The sequence below is a fragment of the Macrosteles quadrilineatus genome, unplaced genomic scaffold, assembly GCF_028750875.1.
Source record: "Macrosteles quadrilineatus isolate MER2022 unplaced genomic scaffold, UCM_ALF_1.0 Scaffold_4__1_contigs__length_99947679, whole genome shotgun sequence".
NCBI lineage: Eukaryota > Metazoa > Arthropoda > Insecta > Hemiptera > Cicadellidae > Macrosteles > Macrosteles quadrilineatus.
In genome coordinates, this window is record NW_026542597.1 from 93,239,494 (window position 1) to 93,263,499 (window position 24,006).

The window sequence follows — 24,006 nt, forward strand, 5'->3', positions numbered from 1 at the left end:
TAAGTGTAACTTATCTCTTAAATTTGATCAGTTCTATCTGTATTACTTACGTTTCCCCTTTAAAAAGTCTCTAACCACTCAAGTAAAACTGAATAATAGTCAAGCAAAGCACCACTTGAAGATTAAGAAATTAAAAACCTTGACTGGAATAATACCATTCTTGTTTCTAAATTTAATTATTTTAGAGGCATTGTCTGATTGATGACTCACAGGGATATTTCCGATTACCGATCATGTTTATGAAGTGTTGGACCATCAAGTAAGCACTATATTCCTTAAAAAGTTTGTAAATAAGAAACCAAAAGCATATTAAATAATAATAATTAATTAATAAACAACATTTTCTTTCCTAGGCTGTGGTTTCAACCTGGACAACAAGCTGCCGACTGTGTGTATTAACGACATGATCACTCAACTGAACAAAGCCTCCGGACAGAAACTGCCTCTGTTGACCAAAGAGAAGTACTTTGCCATTCTGTTCACTGAGCTGGAGAAGCTGTTGCTCATGATAGAGATGGGACAACAAGACAAAGTCATAGAGTTGTATTACAAGTATTGGCTACACACGTAAGTTCAACTCATTTACGGTGGAAAGTCCTTATTATCTGGTTTGTTTGTAGAATAGTCACTAAATTCACATAGGCCCTGATGTTTCATCCAGTCACATGAAGAATTATGTATCCATAGTTAAAATATAATGTATTTGCTGTTGCGTTATGTCAAAAGTCTCATGAGTCTTCATCAGATCCTTATATGAGTTCTAGTCTTTCCGGAAGAGTTGTTCAGAAGTGAAGATCAGTTCTTAAGGCAAGATTAGTTCTTATAAGGATTTGATGATGGCGGGATTTCCATAATGCACGTAATGTAGTCACAGATGAAATTTCAACTATAAGGTGACTCCAGATAATATGAAATTTGTCAAATATCTTCAGAAAAACCACATAAAAAATAAATGGTCGTATTTTAATTTTAACAGTCAATATTTACAAAAGTGTCTAATTGTTGTTGACTTGCCAAGTTTGAGGAAAAATCAACTTGAGTGTTTTGTACAAGTTTGATTCTGAAGATACATTTTTCTATCTTCCTAAATTATTTTTAGATTTTATCAATAGAGAAATAGAGTAAAATTCTTCAGTCTCCAATAAGGTTAATCTTTGTTTGTTTGTCTATTTCACTAACCTGTTTAGGCCTACAGATTTTCAACAAATTTTTCGGGTCTAATTTCCTTGTTTTTTTTACTAATTTTCTCTGGTTTGTAGGAACGCTGAGGTGGACGTCACAGACTCTGATGGTCATACACGTCACGTAACCATCGTCGGTGTGGACGAGTTTGGCTTCCTACGAGTGAAGGGTGCAGACAAGGTGGAGTTCACTGTTCAACCGGACGGCAACTCATTTGACATGATGGCAGGCCTCATCGCTCCCAAAGTCATCAAGTAACTGCCCCAGTTGATAATGCAAACAGCTGATTGAGTCACTAGCATATCAGCTGGACAATGCTCTCTCAAGCTTTCTCAGTGTGTTCGCGATCATGTTTGGAAACCTGATATTAGATTTTCGGAAATGATTTACCACGTGACTGGTGTTGAGTTGAGATATGTTCGTATTCATTACCTATGTTGTTTTAAACATAGAACACAAGTAAGAAGTCTAGTATTTTTTCATTTTAAAATTATAAATTTGTTAGAAATTAAATATTTTTAAACTATTTTTTAGGTTGTGGCAATAGTCTATGAAACTGATGATAATTTGTCAATCATTATATTCAAAAATATTAAATGAAAATACAGTAATATGTATTTAATTTGTTTGAAATGTTTTTATTGTTGAGTGTTAAAAAAAATCTAGTCATAAATCTACCAGTTATATAAATTATTTTATTGTAAAAAAGTTAGGCTAATCCTAAAAGTAAAAAAATGAAGTATGACCTTTACATTATTTTCACTCTATCCACATTTAGCAAGAAACAAGAGCTAAATGTTTTTTTGGAAGAATGAAATTAACACACTGAGAAAGCTCTAATCCCAAAGAATCTGTGTGTAGTTCATCTATTAAGTACTTAAATACCGACTTTTACAGGTGTTTTGAAATATTTATTGTGCATTTAATAGTCCCACTCATCTCACTATATATAAGTATCGTGTACGATCCACTTTCATTTTTTACTAGCAAGGATGTTAGCTGTAGAAATTTGTTTTAACTCCAATTGTACCGTTACCGTTGGAAGTTGAAGTATATATTTTTGTGTGGAACTAAGTTCACAGGCCTATCATAGACGATAGTTTCTATTATTCTAAAACATTCCCTTTGCTGTGATTCTAAATCAGACATTACATATTTAAACTGTGTTGTACATAATGTTATGGACTTTTATCTGGACATTCCAATAGGTTTATGTTCGCTTTCGGACAGTGGTAATTGCAAATATATTTGATGAGTTATCGTACGCTGGACTGATGGTTTTGATAGTAGTAGATCGATAATATGAAAGCTAAACGCAAATAAGTTGTTGAAATAAAACATCTATTTTCATTCAGCTGAGGCATATTCTCCTTTAATACATTGGTATGTTGCATTGTCGCTCCGGCCGGCCCGTTGCTACGGTAATAAACGTTTAAACATAAACATTGTGCAGAAACTCGGTAGACCCGTACTGCGGCGTGCCCACTTTTGTCTCCCCACGTTCTTGTATCAGAGAACTTCATGCCTAACGTTTACTTGATTTTACCACAGACATCACATAGCTCGTAAACGTTACACTTCCTCAAAATGAATGTATAGGTTTCAATGAGGTTTGGATTATTTTTGAAGTGTTCTACTGTTTTACTCGTCTTAAATTTCTCATTCAAGTTATTGTTATACTGAATACTTAATATTATATTTGTATTGTGTTTAGCTTGTTAATATCTTAATGTAGTACCAAAAATAAGGTTTCTTACAATTAGTTGAGAATAGGTTTAAATGGTTAAAAATTAAACCTACGATTTAAATCTGTTCATAAAAATGTGTTAAGAATCTCACCGTGCTAATATACTGTATTTATTCAAGTGTGTTACAGTATGTTATATGTCTCTCAGTTTTGCTATTAATTATGTTGTTGAACGCTGCAAATTGAACAAATACATTGTTGCAGTTTAATCTGAACAACTTTTTGAGGTCCCAAGAAAAAATACAAAACTAGTCAGTAATTAATTAAAGAGAACTAATTAAAGTAACCTTACACACAAATTCAACTGTGATAAACCTATAAATTAAATCTATCTAGTTCTTGCACTATGAACTTAAAAAATAGTTGCCAGATTATTTCTTGCCATTCATGTACTTAAATCTTGCTAGGTTTGTAGTTAGTACTACTAAGTTATTGTACTGTTACTAGTAACAGATTAAGGATGTTACCATAAAATGGTCCATTGATAGATTATTGTTCGTTGATTGATTAAAGGATTCAATTTATTTGAAAATGTATAAAAAATAATTATTTAATTAAATTTTTTTGTTAATACTTGTGTCGTTAACACTAATTTTACGCGATAGTTGCGTTAACTACTATTTTAAACTGTACAACTAAACTCCATCAGCATATGTTGGGTTTTCATGTTATCTTTCTTACCTATCTTTACAACAGTTGTGAATGGGACCACGTGTGTTCAAAAAAAGATATGCAGGGGTCAGATAAAAAAAAAACAGAGGTTGTAGTATTGCTAAAAGTGTTTGTAGGGAATATTATATTTCACCACTAGTCATGAAAGTGACCCATTTCGGGACGAGATAGTAGTACGGACATGCGAGTGATATTTTACATGGGAAACACTATCGAGCCCCAAAATGGGACTTTCTTGACAAGTATTGAACGATACTTTTTATCTCAATGAAAAAAACTACTTCATGAAATAAAAAAATAAAAATTATCTGACATTTCGTAATCTATTTATATTTCTTTGTTGATGTCAGGCAAAGTATTGTTTGTGTAGCGAAAGTAATGTTTATGTCAGGAAAAGTCAGCTGATCACTATTTGTTTTTGGTGTATAGAAATTGACGATTTTCAAAGATCTCAGCTGTATGGAAATGGGCTATTTTCGAATAAAGAGTGAAGAAAAATATTGTACTGTTTGCAGTACAAACGCATACGTTATTGTAATTACAATGGCTTACTGTTATTGTGCTTAGGTTGTGTTCAAACTTTAATTGTTTGGTTTTAACATATCATGATTCCTATATTTATATACACGTTTTGCGATACCACTTATTTATTTATTCTCAGTTTTTATACAATTTTGTTGTTTGTAGATATTTTACATTTTCAATTTTTTTTTATATTACCTACTGTTTGGATGTTATGTAATTGATTTTTATGAATATTTTAACTATTTGTAATGGATAAGTTTCAGTTTGTGTTTTCTTACAACATATTATGTTTATTCTCCAGTTTTCCCTCAATGCTGATTCACGTATAGAAACATTTCCTATCCTCTTACCAGGTTCAGTTGTTGGTTTGTTGCGGAATCAGGTGTTGTTTATTTTTACAACTTTTAGTTTTCAGTACTTTCTGTTGTAACTGTGTTGCTTTCAAAGCAAAGATTGTGATCTGAGTGAATATTTATTTATATAAAAAAATAATGCCAGTTGGGCAGAGGATAAGTGTTTAATATTGACAAAATCAAATAATTATATATTTAGTTAGGTGCTATGTAGCGTTAGGTGTGCCCGTCCCGAATGTCCTAGTATATTTTATGAATATTTTATAACTAATATTGATTTAAAAAATATTAACTACCACAATACTAGTTTCACAGTGATAGTGCCTTTATTGATGGATCCATTGTTAATTGATTTTTGTCTTTACTTTCAAGTTAAATTAATATGAACCCAAGTTCTTTCCAGTTTCATTGCTACTGGTAAAATATGTATGAACCACAATTTGGCCAACTATGGTCTACAAGTGAAGATTGAGAATAATAAGGGATGCTTTTCGACTTTTATCCGTAACTTACAGATTTTCAAATCAAACCGTTTAAAAACATATTTACATGTACTTAAATGATAGTAAATGTTTTACAAAGCTCATGTTACATATCTGTTTGTATTTTGATGTGCTTTATAAAAATAATTTAATCCTAGAACATAAATCATTATGATTTTCAACTATAAGATTAAAATATTATATCTAGACTTCAAAATTTAAATCTTTTAAGAATACTATTTTACACAGCTCCAATTCAACTTTCAACCACCGTGACAGTGGGAATTCTTCTTATAAACTCGTTGTAATGTTTCAAATAAATGCACTTCTTCTAATCGAAGGAATGGAAGTAGAAAAATCTGAAGGTTCTAGGATTAAAGCGCACAGCTTTGAATACATGGAAGATTGACGTAGCTCATAGTCACTAGTTAAGCCTCTCGTCGTCTGCTAGTCTGTGCCAGTTAGAAGTGTTGTCTGTGTCATGGAGTTATTTGGTAATTCATTCCAGATTTGCATTTCTAAAATACTGTCAAACATTTTGCTGTAATTTTTTGTTCATCAATGTCGAATGTATACATTTTATCGTTCCTTAGATTTTATCGTTAGGTTTAATTTGAGTGAGATTTTTAAAAGAGTTGTTTCAAAAACAAGTTCACTCTATTTGTGAAAATCCATTTGCAATAAGTATATTTTAAGTTATATATTGTCTAAATATTCAAAAGACCTCTGTTGATGTGTTGTTTTTTATTGTTTATCATTAGTTGTTTGTGAAAAAATGTAGTCAGACTACACTCATTTATTTATTTATGTTTGAATAAGATGTTGTTGTTTATCGATGTCTGTTGCGTTATTTGTGTCACCCGTTTCGTAACCGTTAAGCTGGTTAGTTCATTTACAATGAGAGAGTAGTGTAGGACATACTACAATGTCGTGGGTTTGTGTCCTGATGTCTCCCACTAAATGTCATCAGTTCAGCTCACTCTTGTGCTGTACCTGTGTACCTCTTGCTTTACTGGATAAGATCCGCGCACAAATCTTTGGCATATATGGATGGACAAATGCTAGGTTAAAGAGGCAGTGGGCCTCTTTTTTAATACTAAACTAACTGCTTTGGATCATTGTTATATTATTTGAAATGTAATTTTTTTGCTAACCCGTTATATTCTTGTTTATCTAATAGATATTTCATCCTTTATTAACGAAAAACAGTTTTACTTTTGTGATTTTCAAGAATCAAACATCCTCATAATCATAAGTTATGCCTATTTACTGTTGACACATTTTCATAATGTCTAATGACCTTTTTTCTTCTATGGGTAGTAGTGGTATATTTCAAAAATCACTACAGTAGATAACATTGAATGGTAATGTGGTACAAGATATTTGCTAAACATTTAAGTTTTATTTATTAATTGACAAATATAAATAAAATAAATATAAGTTCACATATGGATTTACGGAGCGAAATAATCTTCAGTCTCAAACCTTGGGTCCAGGACTTTTCCTGCCGCCACAATTACGTTCTTGGTGTAATCTCTGATGAAAAACAAGAACGGGTGATCTGCCACAAACTTCTCAATGTTGTTCCTCTTAGTCGCGCCGCTGGTCAGGGACGCTGAAATAGAAATAAAATTGTTTCTGATATGAGCACAAGTGGCACTATTAATCATAAGTCAAACTGTATGATATCTTTCAAAAGATTATAAATTGGAAAGACTTTCTGCTGACGAATCCGATGTAATGAAGACTGTCATTCTTGGTAAATAATGTCCCAAGTTGAGGACATTGAACGTCAATGGAACTACCAAACTGTTCAACTTCAGCTTAGTGTTGCCAAATAGGACGGTAACCGTTGCCAAAAACTCAATCTTTAAACGCTGAAACTTTTTGAAGAACAATATTGTAATTTAATGTGTATTTAACAAGATTAACTGTTACAGATAAACTAATTGTGTGTGGTTTTTTTTAATAACACAGAACAAATTATTTAAAGTTCATCCACTGATATTTTTATAATGTATGTTATTAAAAAATGAATACTGTATATTATATTATTTCCGTTAGATGAAAGGTTTGTTTCAACAATTACAAGGTAGTGATTTGTAACATAAAATGTGCTTCAATTGATTGTTTCAGTCGAACCTCAAATAGATAAGGTAAATATCTAAGGGGTTGGTATTGGAATTGCTGAATTTTCTTTGCAGAACAATGACATAATTGAGGAAATGAAACTTACAAGTGAGGAAGTTGGTGTCTGCTGATCCTTCGTCTACTTGAATGTTGACCAATTGTACGAGAGCTCCCATCTTGAGCTTGTCAGAACTCATACCTGAGAGATCTGCTTCGTTGGTGAACAGATCATTGACACCATACTGCACGTAGAAAACAAGAAAACTGTTAACTAGTGATTGTCAATGGCCAGGAGTTAGTTGAGAAAACCATTTAAAATAAGATTGAATTACAATGTTGTTAGGATAACAAACTATACGTTTTTGAAATAATTCAATCACTGATTTAAAATACAATTGAATAAAAAGTGTGACTTGTACTGTAAATCAGAAAAGAATTCCGTGGCCAGGAGTACACAGTTCAGTTGATAATGCTGCCTCTCGACAACTACGCAGGAATTTCTCCGGTCTGCTTCATGCTGGGATCGTGACAAAGTCAACTGGTAACGTGTGTGTGACAGGTCTGTTCGTTTTTTTAATGCTTAATCGTTGTGTAAACATTTGTGTATGTAATGTGTTTTGACTTAGACGCTGCTTCAGCTGTGATCTACATGTCTGATCTAAAGGCGTTGTGATGCCAAAATAACCGTAACAACCGTTACAACTTTTGAGACGATCGACAAAGGTATAAAGCATATTGTTTACTTATGTTACAACTCAGGGGCTAAAACATAAGAGTTTTAATTCTGAAGAAATTTGACTAATCCATAACCTTTTCAGTACTTATGACTAATGCTTTTTGATATTGTACCCTTTGGTGTCAACATACAGTACAGTATTTATTAATGTTTTTGTAATATAGCCTGTGGTGTAGTGGAGCAAGAAAGTGTGGAAATGGCGTTTCGACCCCAGGTTTTCCAAAATACTCAATTTTTATAGGAGATCCGTGTTTATCTGATGCTTTTGTGAGCGTTTCTGCACTGAGAAATTTACGACGACACCACTGGACTAATCTTCAAAACTGACCTTTAGACCCTCACGTTATAGCTAACCAAGGTTTTGTTTCTAATCTCACCTTCTGTAGAATCTTCTCTGGATGGCTGATGGTCTGTATTTGATACTTGGGCAGCATGATTTCCACAGGTCTCTCCACTAGGTACTTGTACACTTTGTCTAGGGAGAAGCCAGTGATGTCGGAAGTCAGCTTGGTCAACCCGTCTCTCTGGTTCGGTAACAGCACCAGCATGGAGTATCTGCCTCCCTGTCAGCAATAATGTCAAGTTGGAGTAGGAGGAAAAGAATATACAGATGAGATTAGAGTTATGCTACTCCAACACATCAGAATGCATATTTCACAGTGAGGATGAGTGTAAAATAAATTAAAAAGATTGTCCAGCATTCGAGCACAGCTCGGTCTAGTTTCGAACTACCAAAAAACTTAAGATATTCTAAGGATTGAACTGGCAACTCTCTGATTACTAGAAAAGTTGTATAATCAATTATCTTTCTATCTAGAACTTAACAGTAAAAAGGAAGTTGGTTTGTCAATGCGATTTGTATTTTCAAAAAGTTATGAAGAAAGAATTGTTACTTAGATTAATTCTGGATTAGTTACCAGTATCTTTATATGTATTTTCCCAGTGGCAAGAACTAAAATATCAATTATTGAACTATTGTTACCTAGCCTTTGACAAAGGTTAAAGGTAACAATAGTTCAATAATTAAATATTAGTTGTAATTGCAGTAACAATATTGCTTATCAAACCCATTAACCTCGTGTATTACCCATGTATTTTCTCATTTTGTTGTTCACCTAAACCCTTTGTTATACAATTTACACCCAATGTAGTTATTATAATCAATCGGTTGTAATACAACTGAGGATTAGAAATTAGTACTTCTTAAGAGTCCTTGGAGCCTAGACGCTCTAACTCGTAAAACAGTTAAAGAACTACAAAGAAAATTTCTAATCCCACAGTTTCCTAGATATTTAAACTATAATCACTTTTGTGTTGAAAAAATATTTTTGGATGATAAATAACTCTTCAGCAGCTTTTTGAAATTATCCAAGATGGCCGATAGCTTCATAGGACTTTTAATGACTGCTTGTATAAAAGGAAGGTATTGTTGTTGGTATATGCTTGTACCAACAACTGTAGTATACCAACAAGTACAAGTAGTATACCAACAAGTTGGTATATTGTTACAGATTAAATTTATTTGATCTTTTAGTTGTCTTCCAATTGAATACATTTCAATCGATAAAGATTTTACAAATTCAGGAGAATATAAAACAACACGGATTGAATTGCGTATTAGATTCAATTGTTACCTCATACGGCAGCTCCAAAGCAGTTGCATCCAGCTCAGGAACATTTCCTATGTCGAAGCTTCCCTTGCTCTGCATCATCTTTACTTGCTTCTTCTCAGTCAAAGATTTATAGAAGATTCGTTTATCTTCCTCCTTTACGAGTTTGAATGGTGTCTTCCAGTTGGCTCGGAAGTAAAATCCATTGAAGATGATCATCTTAGTCTGCGGGTCAAGATCTAAGAATGCACACAGTTGAAATTAGTTAACTAGTGAATTGTTATTTGTGTAACTAGTGAGCAAAGTGGCACTTTGCTGCACACTGCGGCTAGTGCGGAATGATCTTGAGTGCAGCAAAGGCCTTTTGCACTTGTGTTACACATTATATTTTTCCTACAGTCACTATAAAGCATATGAATAATTAGTCTTTCAAACACTATACAACACGTTTTTAGGTTCAGCTGGCAGGTGCCCCTAGAGAAAGTAGTCCCCGGTCCGTATCACTCCGCTACTTTTTCCTCGGCAAGCAATGTGCTCCGCGACTTGATAAATAGTTTCGTATATTTTTGTACTTTACAGTGGTTTCGGCGCCAAAAAATGTTTTGAAGGTATTTTCTTGTTTATTAAGATCGTAGGAATGTTTTAAAAACGTTTAAAAGAAAAAACCAGAAAGATCAGAAATACCTAAAAGAGAACATACACGAAATGACAGGTTAAATCGTAGTTATAATAGTCAATCAGCTGCTCATAGTATTATTATCTTTAAGCGTTGCCAACCTATTTCCAAGCGTACACGGATTACGTACATAATAGAACCTTACTGTTTTGTTTTGTTTCGTTGGAATTCTGATGTGCGCCAAAGTATAAACCGTACGACAAAGTATAAACCGTACGACAAAGTATAAATATGCAGCAATTAGCAGCTTTCTGTACTATAAACAGTACAAGGAAGCCAACTTTGTCAGGTGACTGTAGGGAAAATAGTTTACTTTATTGCATAAATAAAAGAGAAATCATTAGCTACCTATACAATTTCTCCTGAAACCCTTTAAAGAAAATATATTTTTACTAGCTTTTTTCATTTTGACGGTTTATTTCTTTACAGATTGTATTTTATGCTGTATAATTAGCAAGAATATTATTTTATTAGACATTATTCACACCCACAATAAAATACAATTACCTGGTCTGTTTTTGTCTACGATCTTGTTAGCTGACAGTGCCGTGGCGACATCTTTGCTTCCATCGTACAAGCTTGGTGCTGCTTTTTCCTCTTTTTTTGGTTCATTAGCTGTTTGACTCTTTGCCTTATCCTCCGTTTCCTCTTCCTTTTCTTCCTTGTCTTCTTCTTTTTCCTCCTCTTTATCTTCCTCTTCCTCGATCTTATCTTTTTCATTCTCAAAAGATAATTCATAATGAACTCTATCAACGTTTTTCACTATTGTGAAGTAGTTTTCCTCAAGGATTTTCTTGTAGTTTTCATTCACGGTGTAGTTTTTGTAGACGTAGAACCAATTTTTGAACTGAGGCTTGTTCATTGTCCATTTATCCTGAAATAATATTTTTGCTCATGAAACCATACCATTTCAGGTTTATTTTGTATTTATTTATACAAAGATTTAGTTAAAATTGTATCCTACAAGCTAGAGTTTGCATGTCTAATGGACCTCTGGCCTGTGCAAAGAAGCAAAGCAAGGGGTGAGCCATTACTTTGACAATAACTGTCTTTGACAATACTCCAAAAATGTCTGGTATATTTACACTTACAATGTAATTATTATTTTTACGAGACAGTAAACATATAGAAATCATCAAACCAAGACCTCCATACACCATCATTGTCAGTGGCTTTGTAGGTACTGGGTATCCCATCGTTATTAGAACAGTTCAAGTACTGTTTCAGCTCACCTTTAGACTTGCTTGTTACTTTCCAAGCACACACCTGAGGTGCATGTGAACGGATTGTGCAAGATTTAAAATATGCTGCCGACCTATCTTTTAATTTAAGAGAAGGAAGAAGTACTTTCTATTGTCCATACAGTAGTGCCATCATATAAAATGCAAATCAAAAGTGTATTTTAATTTTAAAAATATGATAGTTGCGTGGAGGAATATTAACTATGACAGTGAATTACCCTGGACTACTCACAGTCATGTCCTGCAGGATGGACTTGTAGCTGTCCCTGACTGCTATCAGATCCTCTGGTAGTCGCAGGGCTGCTGCTAGCTGATTGCGAGTCTGTCCCCCGGCACCCTCCGCCATGATGGCCAGCACCACGGAGTAGCCCAGCGGGGAGAAGGCAAAGTCTCGCTCCTCCTCCACAAAACCCTAATAACACATGGTTTAGGCATTACGAGTAGATAATATTTCGTTTTGTTGTGTTAGACTTTTACTATTGATAGTTATATACTATATAGTCATCACTTTCAATATAAAAGCTGTAGCCAGGTTTTGAAAAAAAAATTGTTGAATGTTGAACTGAGCCAGCAGAGTGCCAATGTACTGATTTCTGTCAAATACGCCAAATTTAATCAAGCCAAACTGAGAAGACTTCTTTCTAAGATAAATGATAGGATATTACATAAAAATATAGGATGTAACATATAAACTAAAATATAACATTTTCATTAGTAAACTCTGTGAGAGGCTTATTCAACTATTTTCTATTTGGTTATCAATTTGATCTACATAGATAGGTCTAAGTCAATGATTACAAATATTTAAAGGTCTACGGTTTTGTTTATTTAACTGTGATCTCATTGAGTGTAAAACACTGACTAGACTACACAGCTTATCCATGTAGTCAGGACGTCCACGGTGTCCAAAACTAGCATTAGCTAATCATGATCCCAGTGACGTAGACAGGATTTTAAAATAAGGGTGGGGGTCAACCGACTGGGGTTATTACATACCCCCCAGGTAAAAGGGGGTCAAAAATTTTAAAATATAGGCCCTAAAATTGTCTTTTTTTAGCTCTCTTGGCATTGGAAATAATCAACCCAAACGTCAATACAGTATGATTATTTAATTTTACATTTAATTTAACAAAAAAATATTATATTTAAGAGTGGAAGGGGGGGTCCGGATCCCCAAGACCCCCCCTGGCTACGTCACTGAATTGATCCATTAACTTGGAACTAAATGATATCTATTTCGGTGAGTACTTAAAAAAGAGGGTCCAAATCAGCCTACATAGCAGTTTCACCTATATATTTAATTAATCAAGGACTTACTAAAGCAAAAGTTGACGACCATCGCGAGAGTGACAAAAGACACAAATCAGGCCAATGCCTTCTGGATATCTGTCGCGTATCTCGGTTTATTAGCCTGGAGCAGGTTAGGTTAATCACCTCGACCGCTACAACCAGATCTCTTCCTCTCTCCACCTTTCTCCCACACCTCGTGATCTCGTTCCGTTACCCGATTAGCATTCGATAATCCGAACATGTAAAATATGATGCTCTTAAACTCTAAAGATGAAACTTTATGAAATCTCCCGACCTGGATTCAGCAGCGGTACAGTTTCAGTTGTTGACCTTTTTTGTATTCACAAACCTAAAGTTGAATTCAATTGCATTTGGGTCCTCAATTAGCTTAAACTAACTGGTTGCGAATGATTACGGGAAACCTCTTTGAAAATATCGCATGTTTAGAATAATAATATTTGAAGCATTAGGTTTCCAGAACCTTATTTTATGCCTATCATTCACCCAATTACCAAATGGTTGGACCAGATTCAAAGAAGCATTACGTCCTAAGTGCAGCGCGGATAAAAATACGTTATGCACTCGTTTTAGTCAAGTACGACTGAAGATTTTTATAATCATTACTGTTGCCAAAGTAAAGAAAATCTTTAGGGTAGTGAAAACCCATCACAACGCCATTTAGTAAAGACGTTTTGTAAAATCGTCACAGTTTACTAGCTCAGCTAAATAAACAACGTGACGTAAAGATATGTTGATAATTAAAGCAATATTGATTATCAAAATGTGGTTAATTCAATTAAGATTAAATATATAAAATTACTAACTGATTAACCGAAGCACAGAAAGATGGACATTGAATAGCTGTCCCATTCTGATGAGAATAATATGAAGTATCCTTATTTTATTCACATACACCTACTGTACGTCGATCCAGAATTTACTAGCCTATTTTTAACAAGGTTTAGCTGTTTAACAAACTTTAATAATTGGAGGATGAAAGCTACGTTTATTGCTGTCCAGTACCGCCATGCCAGTTAGTTGTAATAGTCATTTGGGGGCCGAGCAGCTGGGTTTACGGCCCTAAAAAGTATCCATATGCATTGCAATAGACTTTGTTTTTTGTCACCGTTGCTTAGCAACTATTTATTATTTTTTTTGCTGATTCCTTTAATTTTTTTCTTCACATAACCTTAGAGTTATGTTGACTGTAAATGTGTATTTATTGTGGTGAATCTGTTATTGTGGTCGTAGGGTATAGTGTGGTGAAAAATAGTGTAGTTACGAAATATACTATTCCAGTTCCCAATTTAGAAATATTGGATGTGTTGCAACTTGAGTTTACATGTATTTACTGTAAGTAAAAATGATATTTATTTTGAGAGTTTCCAGACACTAAAACTCAAATAATTGGAGAGACTTACATCCCTAGGCTATTGATGTTTAATATATATTATTTATTTGTTTTGTAAGTGATTAATTCCATTTTAGTGGAATTTGTGTACAGCTGTCTTACCATTTTTTGACGTGAAATCCAGTAGAATAGTAAAATCTACTTTAGGGGTAGGTTGATTTTATACTCCTATATTATATTTCTAGACAAGAATAAGTTATTTTTAGACTTTATAGTGTTACCTGCAACAGTGCTGTAGCCAGTTCGTTGGTGCTGCCCCCTACCACGTTGCTGGGGGGTGTCTCTAGACGAATATCCCCTAGTGGGGCGGAGCCCTGAGGAGCGGCGGCGGCGAGGGCGAGCACCCCCATCAGTAGTAACGGTCCTAGGGACAAGGTGGAGGTTGAAATTAGGCCATGGATACGAAGAAATTATCTATTTGTGTAAACCTAAAATCTCGTTGACTTGCTTCCACAGTAGTCGGTCACCCAATGATAACTAAAATAGGCTATCTCAAATCTTTATTTCATTTATACTGGACGACTTCATATTTCAACGTTCATAGAATGAGTTATCCATATATTCTTCAAAATAAGTACCTAGGTAATTAACTTAATTTCATAAATTTACTCCATTTTACGAACTCGCTGTTGTAACAAAATATGTTCAGAGGAACATTTGTAAAATATGTATCACGCTTTGACGTATTGTTTACTAAACGTCCCCGAGACGTTCTCGCGAGGGACACAATCTCAAACACCGCTTTTGTGATAAAATAATCAAGTTTAGAGTTTTTTCTCTAGGAAACTGTTTCTAACTCAATATGTAGCCTACCGGAATCACCTTATCGAATGTATTATGTTTACGTTGAATAATTTTGTTTTATTGAGCCCTAACATGGGCTAGGTCTGGATAGTGGTTTGTTGCAATTTAACTAAACTATGCTATCTGAACCGAAACTGTTGAATGCATTTTTTGTGTAACATGAAATTATTAAACTTGTTTTATTTGATACAATATGATTGACCTATCACCGGAAGTATTACTTGCTATGATGATAATTGACATTTTTGAAAATAAGCATGAATATTCTAATATTATATTCATATATTTACGTGATTTAAGTAATGAATAATCATTGAAATACTCGAGACTCACTGTCCAAAATTTAGCACATTTTACAAAGGCGCAATTGACACATTATAGATAATTTTAAGACACCAAACTTTTTGATAGAAATAAGTTTTCTAAAATATTTTATAGTCTTTAAAACAGAGTAGCCTAGACGTTAAGTTTTTTTAATTCAATTTTCAAGTTTATACAGTATACATTAAGTGGTAAAAGAAGACTCAAAAAATATAAACGGAAAAACCCAAAAGCTAAAGGATTAAATCAATGCGACAAATACAACTTGAAATTGAAAAACAACCTAAACTAATCGATTTCATACGACTTTCCCAAAGCAAAGCTCGGCCCCCTAGCAGAGTTCACTCACCTGTTCCCATGTTGTCGGTCTCCCACAGAGTCTCAACTACGTCTGACCTTCCCAGGCGTCCAATCCTGCCTTATATCGGCTCAGCTTCCTTATCCTCCTTCCTCTTTCCGCTTATCCTCTTTCCGCTTATCCTCTTTTGATTATTTACATATTCTTTTTGAGCATGTTGATCTAAAAATGAGTGGTTTTACATACTGTAGAGCTGTTTTGAAAGAGTTGTACATTCAATCTTATAGTTGGAAACTTTCTAAGTTTGTGTTATGTGCATCCTGTTTGATGAAGAGTTTAACATCTTTACCCTCTATTCTTTTTATTATTTTTCGTTTGATTTCAAATTAATTACAGTATTGCAGAACTTTTAGAATTTTTCTATGAAAAAGAGTCGTTTTGCGTAGCCTATAACGTAGCTTACTTATTTATTATTTGTAAATTTGTTTGTAGTGCGTTCAAAGTACATTGACAGTTTAAAAATGTGTTATGTTTATGGAAAATGTACAAAGGCTTTTATTTAACGGAGAATAGACGATCCTTATCCTCTATCCCCTTTAATGAGTTAGATATTTGTTGAAGAACATTTTTATATGTAGGTTGATAGTTATAATCTATAATCTTTCCACTCATTTTTTTATTTGGTACACATTCGTCGTGAAAGGTTTGGTATGGAAATAAGTTGTTTTATGTATGAATTGTAAATAGGTTTTAAAATATATTCAAATTATTTACGGATGAAAAATATGATGAGTCTGTGTAAATACATACAAGATGAAGCATAGCTTACAGACAAGAAGGTTATAGAACACGTTAAAAGTTTACTGAACAAAAAAAATATAACTAAATTAAATTTTCACAACCATCCCTGTAAAAATATGAAGTGAGGCTACATTTTTTCCGGCAAGGGTACCACGTTGCACCACACGATTGAATTTATTGTGTTATACCTTGTAAACTTACCTACCTAACTTAGCTACCAAGGTGCGCTGACCCAACACCCAAGTTTAGTTGTGCTGATAATTAATTAACTTAGTAGTTACAGGGGTATGTTCAAACTCTGTACATGATCCGAATAATATAGTGCATTATATTGGCTCCCAAAACTACATGTCAACAATAAAATTTTCTTTATAGATACACAATTGGGACTAAGTTGATCCTTCATACAGAGTGCGAAACTATTTCCGTATGTAAAAAATCGGTTGTCAAACTTTCTTTGCGATCGAAAACACCTCGTTGACTATCTTATCCCAAGCATCTCTATTCGTAGGAAGGAACAGTAGACGATTCGCTTAGCCGTACTTCATACATTTTACTTCCATTTCGATATAAATACTATCCATTTACAAATTTAATACTCATTAAATAAAATATGTAAGTTGTGAAATCCAAAACATTCCTTTTGCGTGAACCAGAGTTAGTGTTAGGTCGTTAACCGCGCAAGATAGGGACATTGGCTTCTTTGTGAAGGCCCCCAATGGGTGAAAACAAATAGGAAATTCGTATTTTCGTTCTTCTTTCGTACACCCTTACTTAATCGTAAAATTAAGGGCTCACTAATTTCGCACTGTTAAATCGTGGAAATTTAACACGGCGACCTATACTTCTGGAAACAGAGTGATTTTGACCCACTCGATCTCCTTAGAACTACGTATATTTTTAGATAAATCTAAACATAAAGTGAGGATGCAAGTGCAGTAATGAAGGCACGAATTGTATTACTCGTCTAAGTGTCCACTACTTGACATTATTAGCTACTTCAGTTCGAAATGTACAATTTGGCAATTCGTGATTAAGAAAATAATTTTTTTCACTTACATAATGGGCTTTATTATATTTTCACTATTTGAACGAAAGCGATTGAAATTAACTGGCCGTATTTTTGACGCTAGAAAATTAGAATTGACAAATTTACTGATTGACTATCTAAGGAAATGTCTAGGTGAAAATCCAATCAGGCAAATGGAAATCAGCTTCGTTTGCAGGTTTGCTGTGTTGGGTGTACAGAATCTATTTTTTGACCCACGAGGAATTTTAAATTTAATTATTTTTAGATTCAGGGAGAAAGGAGTTTCATATACACATAAGATTCCTTGTAAATGTGGTAATTGTTTATCACTCACGTTACAATTCACCATTGGAACCTTGATAGTTGTTAAAAATATTTAAAACCCCTTCTGTGCTTGCTTGTACTTCTATACATACTTTCTGCTCTATGTTTTCCAGCTTAAAGAACACTTCTTTACAAGTCTTATCTTTATCTCTTTTGGAAGTGTAATTTTATTTATGTGTGACAGTATGTGTTCTGAATGATGCTACACACAATGTTATAACGTCACGATATTGCATTGAGAAGATGCAGGAACCGACAAAATACAACACACTATTTTGCACTTGTACAAGAAATTTCTTAAACTCAGGTTTCTTTGGTTTAGCTTTTGGAGTACAGACGATAAACAAATTTACACTAAAGAGAAAAGGACAATTAAAATTACTGTACGCACATAGCTTATTGAAATATCAGCTTATACCTCTACGTGGATACAAATTTAAATCACCTCACAATTATTTTATATGAAGCATATTTTGTTCTGGACAGTCAATGCTATTGAACCTGTCGACATGTTGGACATTTTTTCGTTATGCACGTTTCAGCTTAACATGGCTCAGTTTCATGTTAACTGAAAAACAGTTTGATGATTAAATGAATGAGTATAAAACACTTGAATAAGCCTTGTTTCTGTAGTAGTTTCACTGTATATTGTTATGTAAATAACTATCTCTAGGAGAATAGCTTCAATTACTTTTAAATAGGTATTCAAATCATAAACATTACAATGAAAAATGCAGAACATGTTAAACAACTAACAGCCTAATGCTATTTTGGATAGGATATAAGCAAACTCATTGTAATGTATTTTTACAAAGAAGTCATTAAGTGTATTTTATCCTTGAATGATCTTCCCAGATTCTCCAGTTTCTTCTTGAGCTCCTGGACAGAGTTCTTCACCTCGGAGACTACCTTAGACTCTCCAGTGTCGTGGGGACAGCGACAGTAGCAGCTACATCTGCTCAGGGTCTCCGGGTCCAGCTGGGCCTGCGGAAGTCACGGGTGTGAACAACAGGTAAAATAAATACTTAAAATTGCATAAATTCATCCAAAAATGTGTATATGCTACTCTGATATAAAGGCAAATGCCGAACATATACAATGGTAGCGGCGTGTAACAAGAGAAACAGAATTTTTTATTTTTGAGGGAGTACTGAACAGAAATTTGATTGAAGTCACTAAGTGCTAGAACTTTTGTTGAAGTGGACTAAAGGAAAAAAATAGCCATTGGTAATAAATAAAGTGTAATACTTTGAACACACCCTGAATTGAAGATATGCGAAGGAATTGTTTTTTTTCGAACCAGAGTTGGCCCACTAATATTTAGTCGCTGTTTTTATCACTTGTTTGCACTTTTTCTTACAAATAAGGTCAATAGAAAGCCAAATATATAGACAAACAAACCACTTTTGAAGTAAAAAAAAGGCATTAGAGGGATAATCGTACGTTCTCTTATCAGTTTACTTTCTTGATACACGATTAACTACCACTTTATTAGATAATCATATACTTAATATCCAAATGCATTATTAAAAACTAAATACCCTTTTTTAATTCATTTTATTTAACAACGACTAGTTTCGACAATTATGCCATAGTCATGTTGTAAATAAAATGAATTTAAAAAAGGGTACTTAGTTTTTTAATAATGCATTTGTATATCAAAATAGTAGCCCTAATCACTACAGTTTTCATAATCTTAATATCATATAATGGCCAAACATAATCACGATATTTATGGAAAAAAAAATTGAAAACGTGAATTAAAGAATGCTTGAACCATTTTATATAACTTCAGTGAGCCCCCATCTTTACCAGACTACCACGTCCAGAAATCAGAAAACACGAATGATATGTCTCTATCACCATCGAGAGATTTTCTTCTCTGGCTTGAATTTCATTTGAATTTGAACTCACTTTCCCAATGTTCACGATAATGCTTTGCGTATTCCATGGGAAAGTCATAGTCTTTGTCTTTAAGAAGCCAACCTTAATTATATCATAGACAAACCAACACAACCACCAACACTATATGTACCAACGAATCCATCTGTTGTATCATGACATATTGTTTAGATAACATGAAGTGGCATGCTATGAGATGACATGAGACTACCCGCTCACCTCCACCTCCCTCGTGCCCCAGCCCTCCTTGAGCTGTCCGAGGACGCCCTCCAGCTGATGGTACATCTTGTCAAACTCTCCCGTCATCTTCTGCGTCAGATCAGAGACCAAGGTTGGTATAGGTTTGGTCTTCACGTCTTCCATCAAATCGCTCACATTCACATTCCATAGTGGATTTGTCGCAGCATCTACCTAGGACGAGTAAACTCTAGCAAAACGGTGCAGATAAGTGGTGTTATACCGTATTATGATACTACACACACAGAGAAATTGATAGACAAATACGGGGGTGTTCTTATAATTTTCTCTTCTTAAATCAAGACATTTAGAAGTTAATCTGACAAGTATCAGAGAGATCGCGTGCAATTAAAGAGAGGAAATACAAAATTTAAATATTAAGAATGCCCTAAGGAGTTTGAAAATTTAAATAAGCCAGTAAACCAGATGTTCCAAACAGAAAGTTAACTATCAAAATAATTATTTACTTTTTTGCAGTCATTTAGATAATAAGGTGCTCTCTTTGTACAAAATAGTAACATAACATAGAGCAATTAATTAGTTAATATTTTCCAATTTACGTGTAAGAATTACATGTATCATACATCAAAACAATTCTTTTGAAGGTTTATTTGAATGTAACTAGATTTACAGCCGATGAAACTTACTTGTAAATAACTTATCCACATACACGCGAGTAGAACGAGGATTGACATATCGAACTACACAGAAAGAAACTGTTTCAACACCCAAGCACAACACAAAGCAGACAGTGTGGCTTATAACAGCTGTGTTTGTGATTCATCGATCCCGATATCTTATCTCTAATCTTAATCGGAATTAGTCAATGGAAAATTAAACAGTGACGTAGGTCTTGTTGGTGAATGAAGAACAGAAACCGAATATTAACAGAATTTATAAAATGACAAATAATCATCCAACAGTACACAATACTCTATGGTGGTGTGTACGTGTATTTAAATAAGTTAATTTAAGCCATTGAAGTCAAAATCAATAACTCAGTCTATGGGTAACCTCGCCGAGCCTAGAACAGTTCGGTTTTGGCTTCTTTTGAACGTGCAGTCTTGATAAAGTGGTTTCTTCTTCTGTTTTAGATTTTTCATTTATGTTTGCCTTGTTATGATTTGACAGATTTTTCGTTGTTTCGGGCTTTTGTAAAATTCACAGTTCGCTAGTGTTCTAATATTATAAGGCTCCGTCCCACCTGAAGTCGGGGTTTATTCCAGATCGTAGTGGAACGTAAAAAAATAATTGACATACATGTTCGACAGACTACTCATGATCACTTTATGAATATAAATAACAGTTAGAAAAATGTGTTAACCTCCAATCCTCAGCCGTTTTAAATGATGTGGAAATGGCAATGGGCCAACTATAAACATTATTTATATTATATCAAATACATAAAGGCTGGGGCATCTTTTTCGTTCTATTAAAGGTTAGAGAATCAATGCCAATGAGTTTCGATGAGGTAGAACGCGAGAAAGATAGCTTAAGAAGAACTCCGTTAATTTCATTTCAAAGACCCAAGCAATAATAACTGCAATCAAGACGGGTCTTTACGTTGTCTAAACGGCGACAATAAAGTTTAGTGCTTGAGTGAGACGACGCTACGGGGGAAGTGTTTAAGGCAGTTGTAAAGCGGACGAGGTTGCCGGACAATTAGTCTGGGGTTGTTTCAACTTGAACCCGCTTTTATTGCTTTATCAACCCTCTTAAACGTTAACATTTTAAAGAAATGTAATTATTAAAGCCTCAAGCTCATATCTGAAAAATGGTTCATCAGAAAAAGCTTAAAAATAAAGCCACGATCGTCGTGAATTTGGGTATAACACCACGTTACACCTGACAGCACGAGGTACGTGAGAGTGTACATGTGACATACAGTACTCCAGGGAGATCTGTGCTACTGTGTCACAGCCAGGGAGGGAGTTGCTGTTAATATTCACATCAGGAGGTCACGTAGGTCGTCGTGGTATTGGGTATTACACCACCTTACACCTGACAGCACGAGGTACGTGAGAGTGTACATGTGACATACAGTACTCCAGGGAGATCTGTGCTACTGTGTCACAGCCAGGGAGGGAGTTGCTGTTAATATTCACATCAGGAGGTCACGTAGGTCGTCGTGGTATTGGGTATTACACCACCTTACACCTGACAGCACGAGGTACGTGAGAGTGTACGTGTGACATACAGTACTCCAGGGAGATCTGTGCTACTGTGTCACAGCCAGAGAGGGAGTTGCTGTTAATATTCACATCAGGAGCCGAGGAGGTCACGTAGGTCGTCGTGGTATTGGGTATTACACCTGGTGATAGGCTTATTGCTGGGCCTACCGAGACAATTTGCACGTGTAATGGTGTAATGCCAAACGGGACCCTCATATTGCGAATTGTTGGAGCGCAAAATACAATATTGATTGATTGTGCCTGGAGATTTAAATAATTTATGTTAAAATTATGATTAAATAATTTATGTTAAAATTATGATTAAATAATTTATGTTTACATTAGTTAAATTGGTTGAAGAATATTGTTTACTTATTATACTAAAACTAATTAATAAAGAAAAAAATAAATAAATTAAAAGTAATACAAATAAAAAAATGAATAGGTTATATAATATAATATCGGTGAACGTTCGTATTTTTCTAGCACACTGATCAACATTGAATATTATTCTGGAATAAAAAAATAAATAATAGGTCCGGTGTTCAAATAAAGAGACTCTAAAGTAAAAAGAGGAATATACGTGTTTTATATTTTTCAATCATGATATCATTTAAACTAAAAAATAAATTTAATAAAATACAGTCAAGTACACCCTAACATATTTTGTGATCTCTTTATCTGAATTTTTACAACCAATTTGTTGAGTTTCTCTTGATTTAACCTAAAAAATAGTTTTACTTTATTTAAATCTAAAACATTAATATTAACATTAACATTTAAAATTAATGCGGTTTTCTTTAAACAGTTTATTTTCAGACACATTTGTCAAAGGTAACACTGCCACAATGATTGATTGGTCCGTTATTAGGACAGTTTATGTTTTGAAAACACTTCAGAAAAGTTGGTGTCGTCGATGGGTCGTAAAGAGTGTATTTTATACCCATAAACTATCGCTGGTGTGTGTGTGTGATGCGCGCGCACTCGCCGGCCCATTGTTGAAATCAGCTGATCAGTCTTCTTCGTGTTTCGTGTGTCGTCTTGAACGAGCTTTAGATAGTGCGGTTTAATCGGTCACTGTGTTTTATGATTAGTGTGGTTTTAGTGGTCTAACTTGGTGCTTTTAGTGATAGTGATAGTGTGTATGTGATAATTGATGGTAAACTAAAAGTGATCCCAAAGGTTATTTTAACTTTTATTTCCGTTAGATTTTGAAATACAATTAGTAATTCATGTTTATAAACCTGTAAATACTTACGTGACATATTTACACATAAAACGGTTGCAGGTTACTAGTTAAATTCCTCTAATGGTTTGTTTTAAATATTTAAAAGCAATATTTTTAACTTAGAAATGTTAAAAATTGAAAACATTTACCTCTAAATTTTTACAAACTAATCAAAACTATGATAGCAAAACTTATTTTAGAGTTAAATTAAACTTTTTTCAGTAAAAACTCTCATTTTTTAAATGAGTGTCGGCATTTTCTTTTAGAGTTTAAAACACATTCTCTTAAGTAGGGTTGACGATATCTAATGGCGCTAAAGAATTCCTGAGAATTATGACAATGGAGTGAACGTCGTCTACGTTCTCCCGTTCATTAGATGCTCATTATCTTCTGTCATGCTTTGCTAGACCTTGAGTCAAGACAGATTATAACTCTTAAACTCTTACATCGGTAAAAACTTCTAGGAAATCAGTATCATCAAATAACCTAAGACAGGAGGAGTCCACTTCCACGCCAAGGAAAACCCGGCTTTAACATCATTAATCTAGAATTTCAAAAGTGAATTACATTTAATTCCCGTTTTGAGCTAAGATAATAATTTATAAAAATATTTTAAAAGCCATCCACATTGATTTAATTGCTCATAACGTTCCTTTAAATTTATAGTGGTCTTTTTGAGGTTAATCAATAAATAATAAAAAATAATATAGCGAATCCAATTGACTATGATAACTACTTGACCTTTGAAAATCCGGAACTAACTGAAAAGTGACCGATACCTATTTTAAGTTAGTCAAATTATGCAATAGTACAAGTAGAGCTACTAAATTTTTAA

The 24,006-nt window shown here is 34.0% G+C and overlaps 3 protein-coding genes across 4 annotated transcripts in view; 1 reads left to right on the plus strand and 2 right to left on the minus strand.

Annotated features, from left to right (window-relative positions):
- LOC128993152 (mucin-17) overlaps nucleotides 1-5,797 on the plus strand; it is a 34,161-nt gene extending 28,364 nt beyond the window's left edge. The window contains exons 32-33 of the mRNA XM_054416911.1: nucleotides 354-567; nucleotides 1,260-5,797. Of these exons, the coding sequence (XP_054272886.1) occupies nucleotides 354-567; nucleotides 1,260-1,440 (395 nt within the window). The 3' untranslated portion in view covers nucleotides 1,441-5,797. The remainder of the gene's footprint in view (nucleotides 1-353; nucleotides 568-1,259) is intronic.
- Nucleotides 5,798-6,343: 546 nt separating this feature from the next.
- Nucleotides 6,344-15,541, minus strand: LOC128992400 (serine protease inhibitor 42Dd-like). Its single transcript, XM_054415961.1, has 8 exons — nucleotides 15,530-15,541; nucleotides 14,277-14,419; nucleotides 11,587-11,766; nucleotides 10,621-10,987; nucleotides 9,462-9,676; nucleotides 8,205-8,390; nucleotides 7,198-7,333; nucleotides 6,344-6,576 (listed from the first exon to the last, which is right to left on the minus strand). Exons 1-8 carry the CDS (start codon nucleotides 15,537-15,539, stop codon nucleotides 6,416-6,418), a joined length of 1,398 nt encoding a protein of 465 aa, XP_054271936.1. The 5' UTR covers nucleotides 15,540-15,541; the 3' UTR covers nucleotides 6,344-6,415.
- A 2,831-nt stretch (nucleotides 15,542-18,372) lies between these two features.
- Nucleotides 18,373-20,538, minus strand: LOC128991289 (uncharacterized). 2 transcript variants are annotated; one of them, XM_054414046.1, is made up of 3 exons: nucleotides 20,420-20,538; nucleotides 19,755-19,942; nucleotides 18,373-18,617 (listed from the first exon to the last, which is right to left on the minus strand). In XM_054414046.1, the coding sequence occupies exons 2-3, from the start codon at nucleotides 19,896-19,898 to the stop codon at nucleotides 18,441-18,443; spliced, it is 321 nt and encodes a 106-aa protein (XP_054270021.1). In that variant the 5' UTR covers nucleotides 19,899-19,942; nucleotides 20,420-20,538; the 3' UTR covers nucleotides 18,373-18,440. The 2 variants fall into 2 exon arrangements, with proteins under 2 accessions (XP_054270021.1, XP_054270020.1); XM_054414045.1 differs by having other exon boundaries at nucleotides 19,755-19,946.
- Between the last annotated feature and the right edge of the window lie 3,468 nt (nucleotides 20,539-24,006).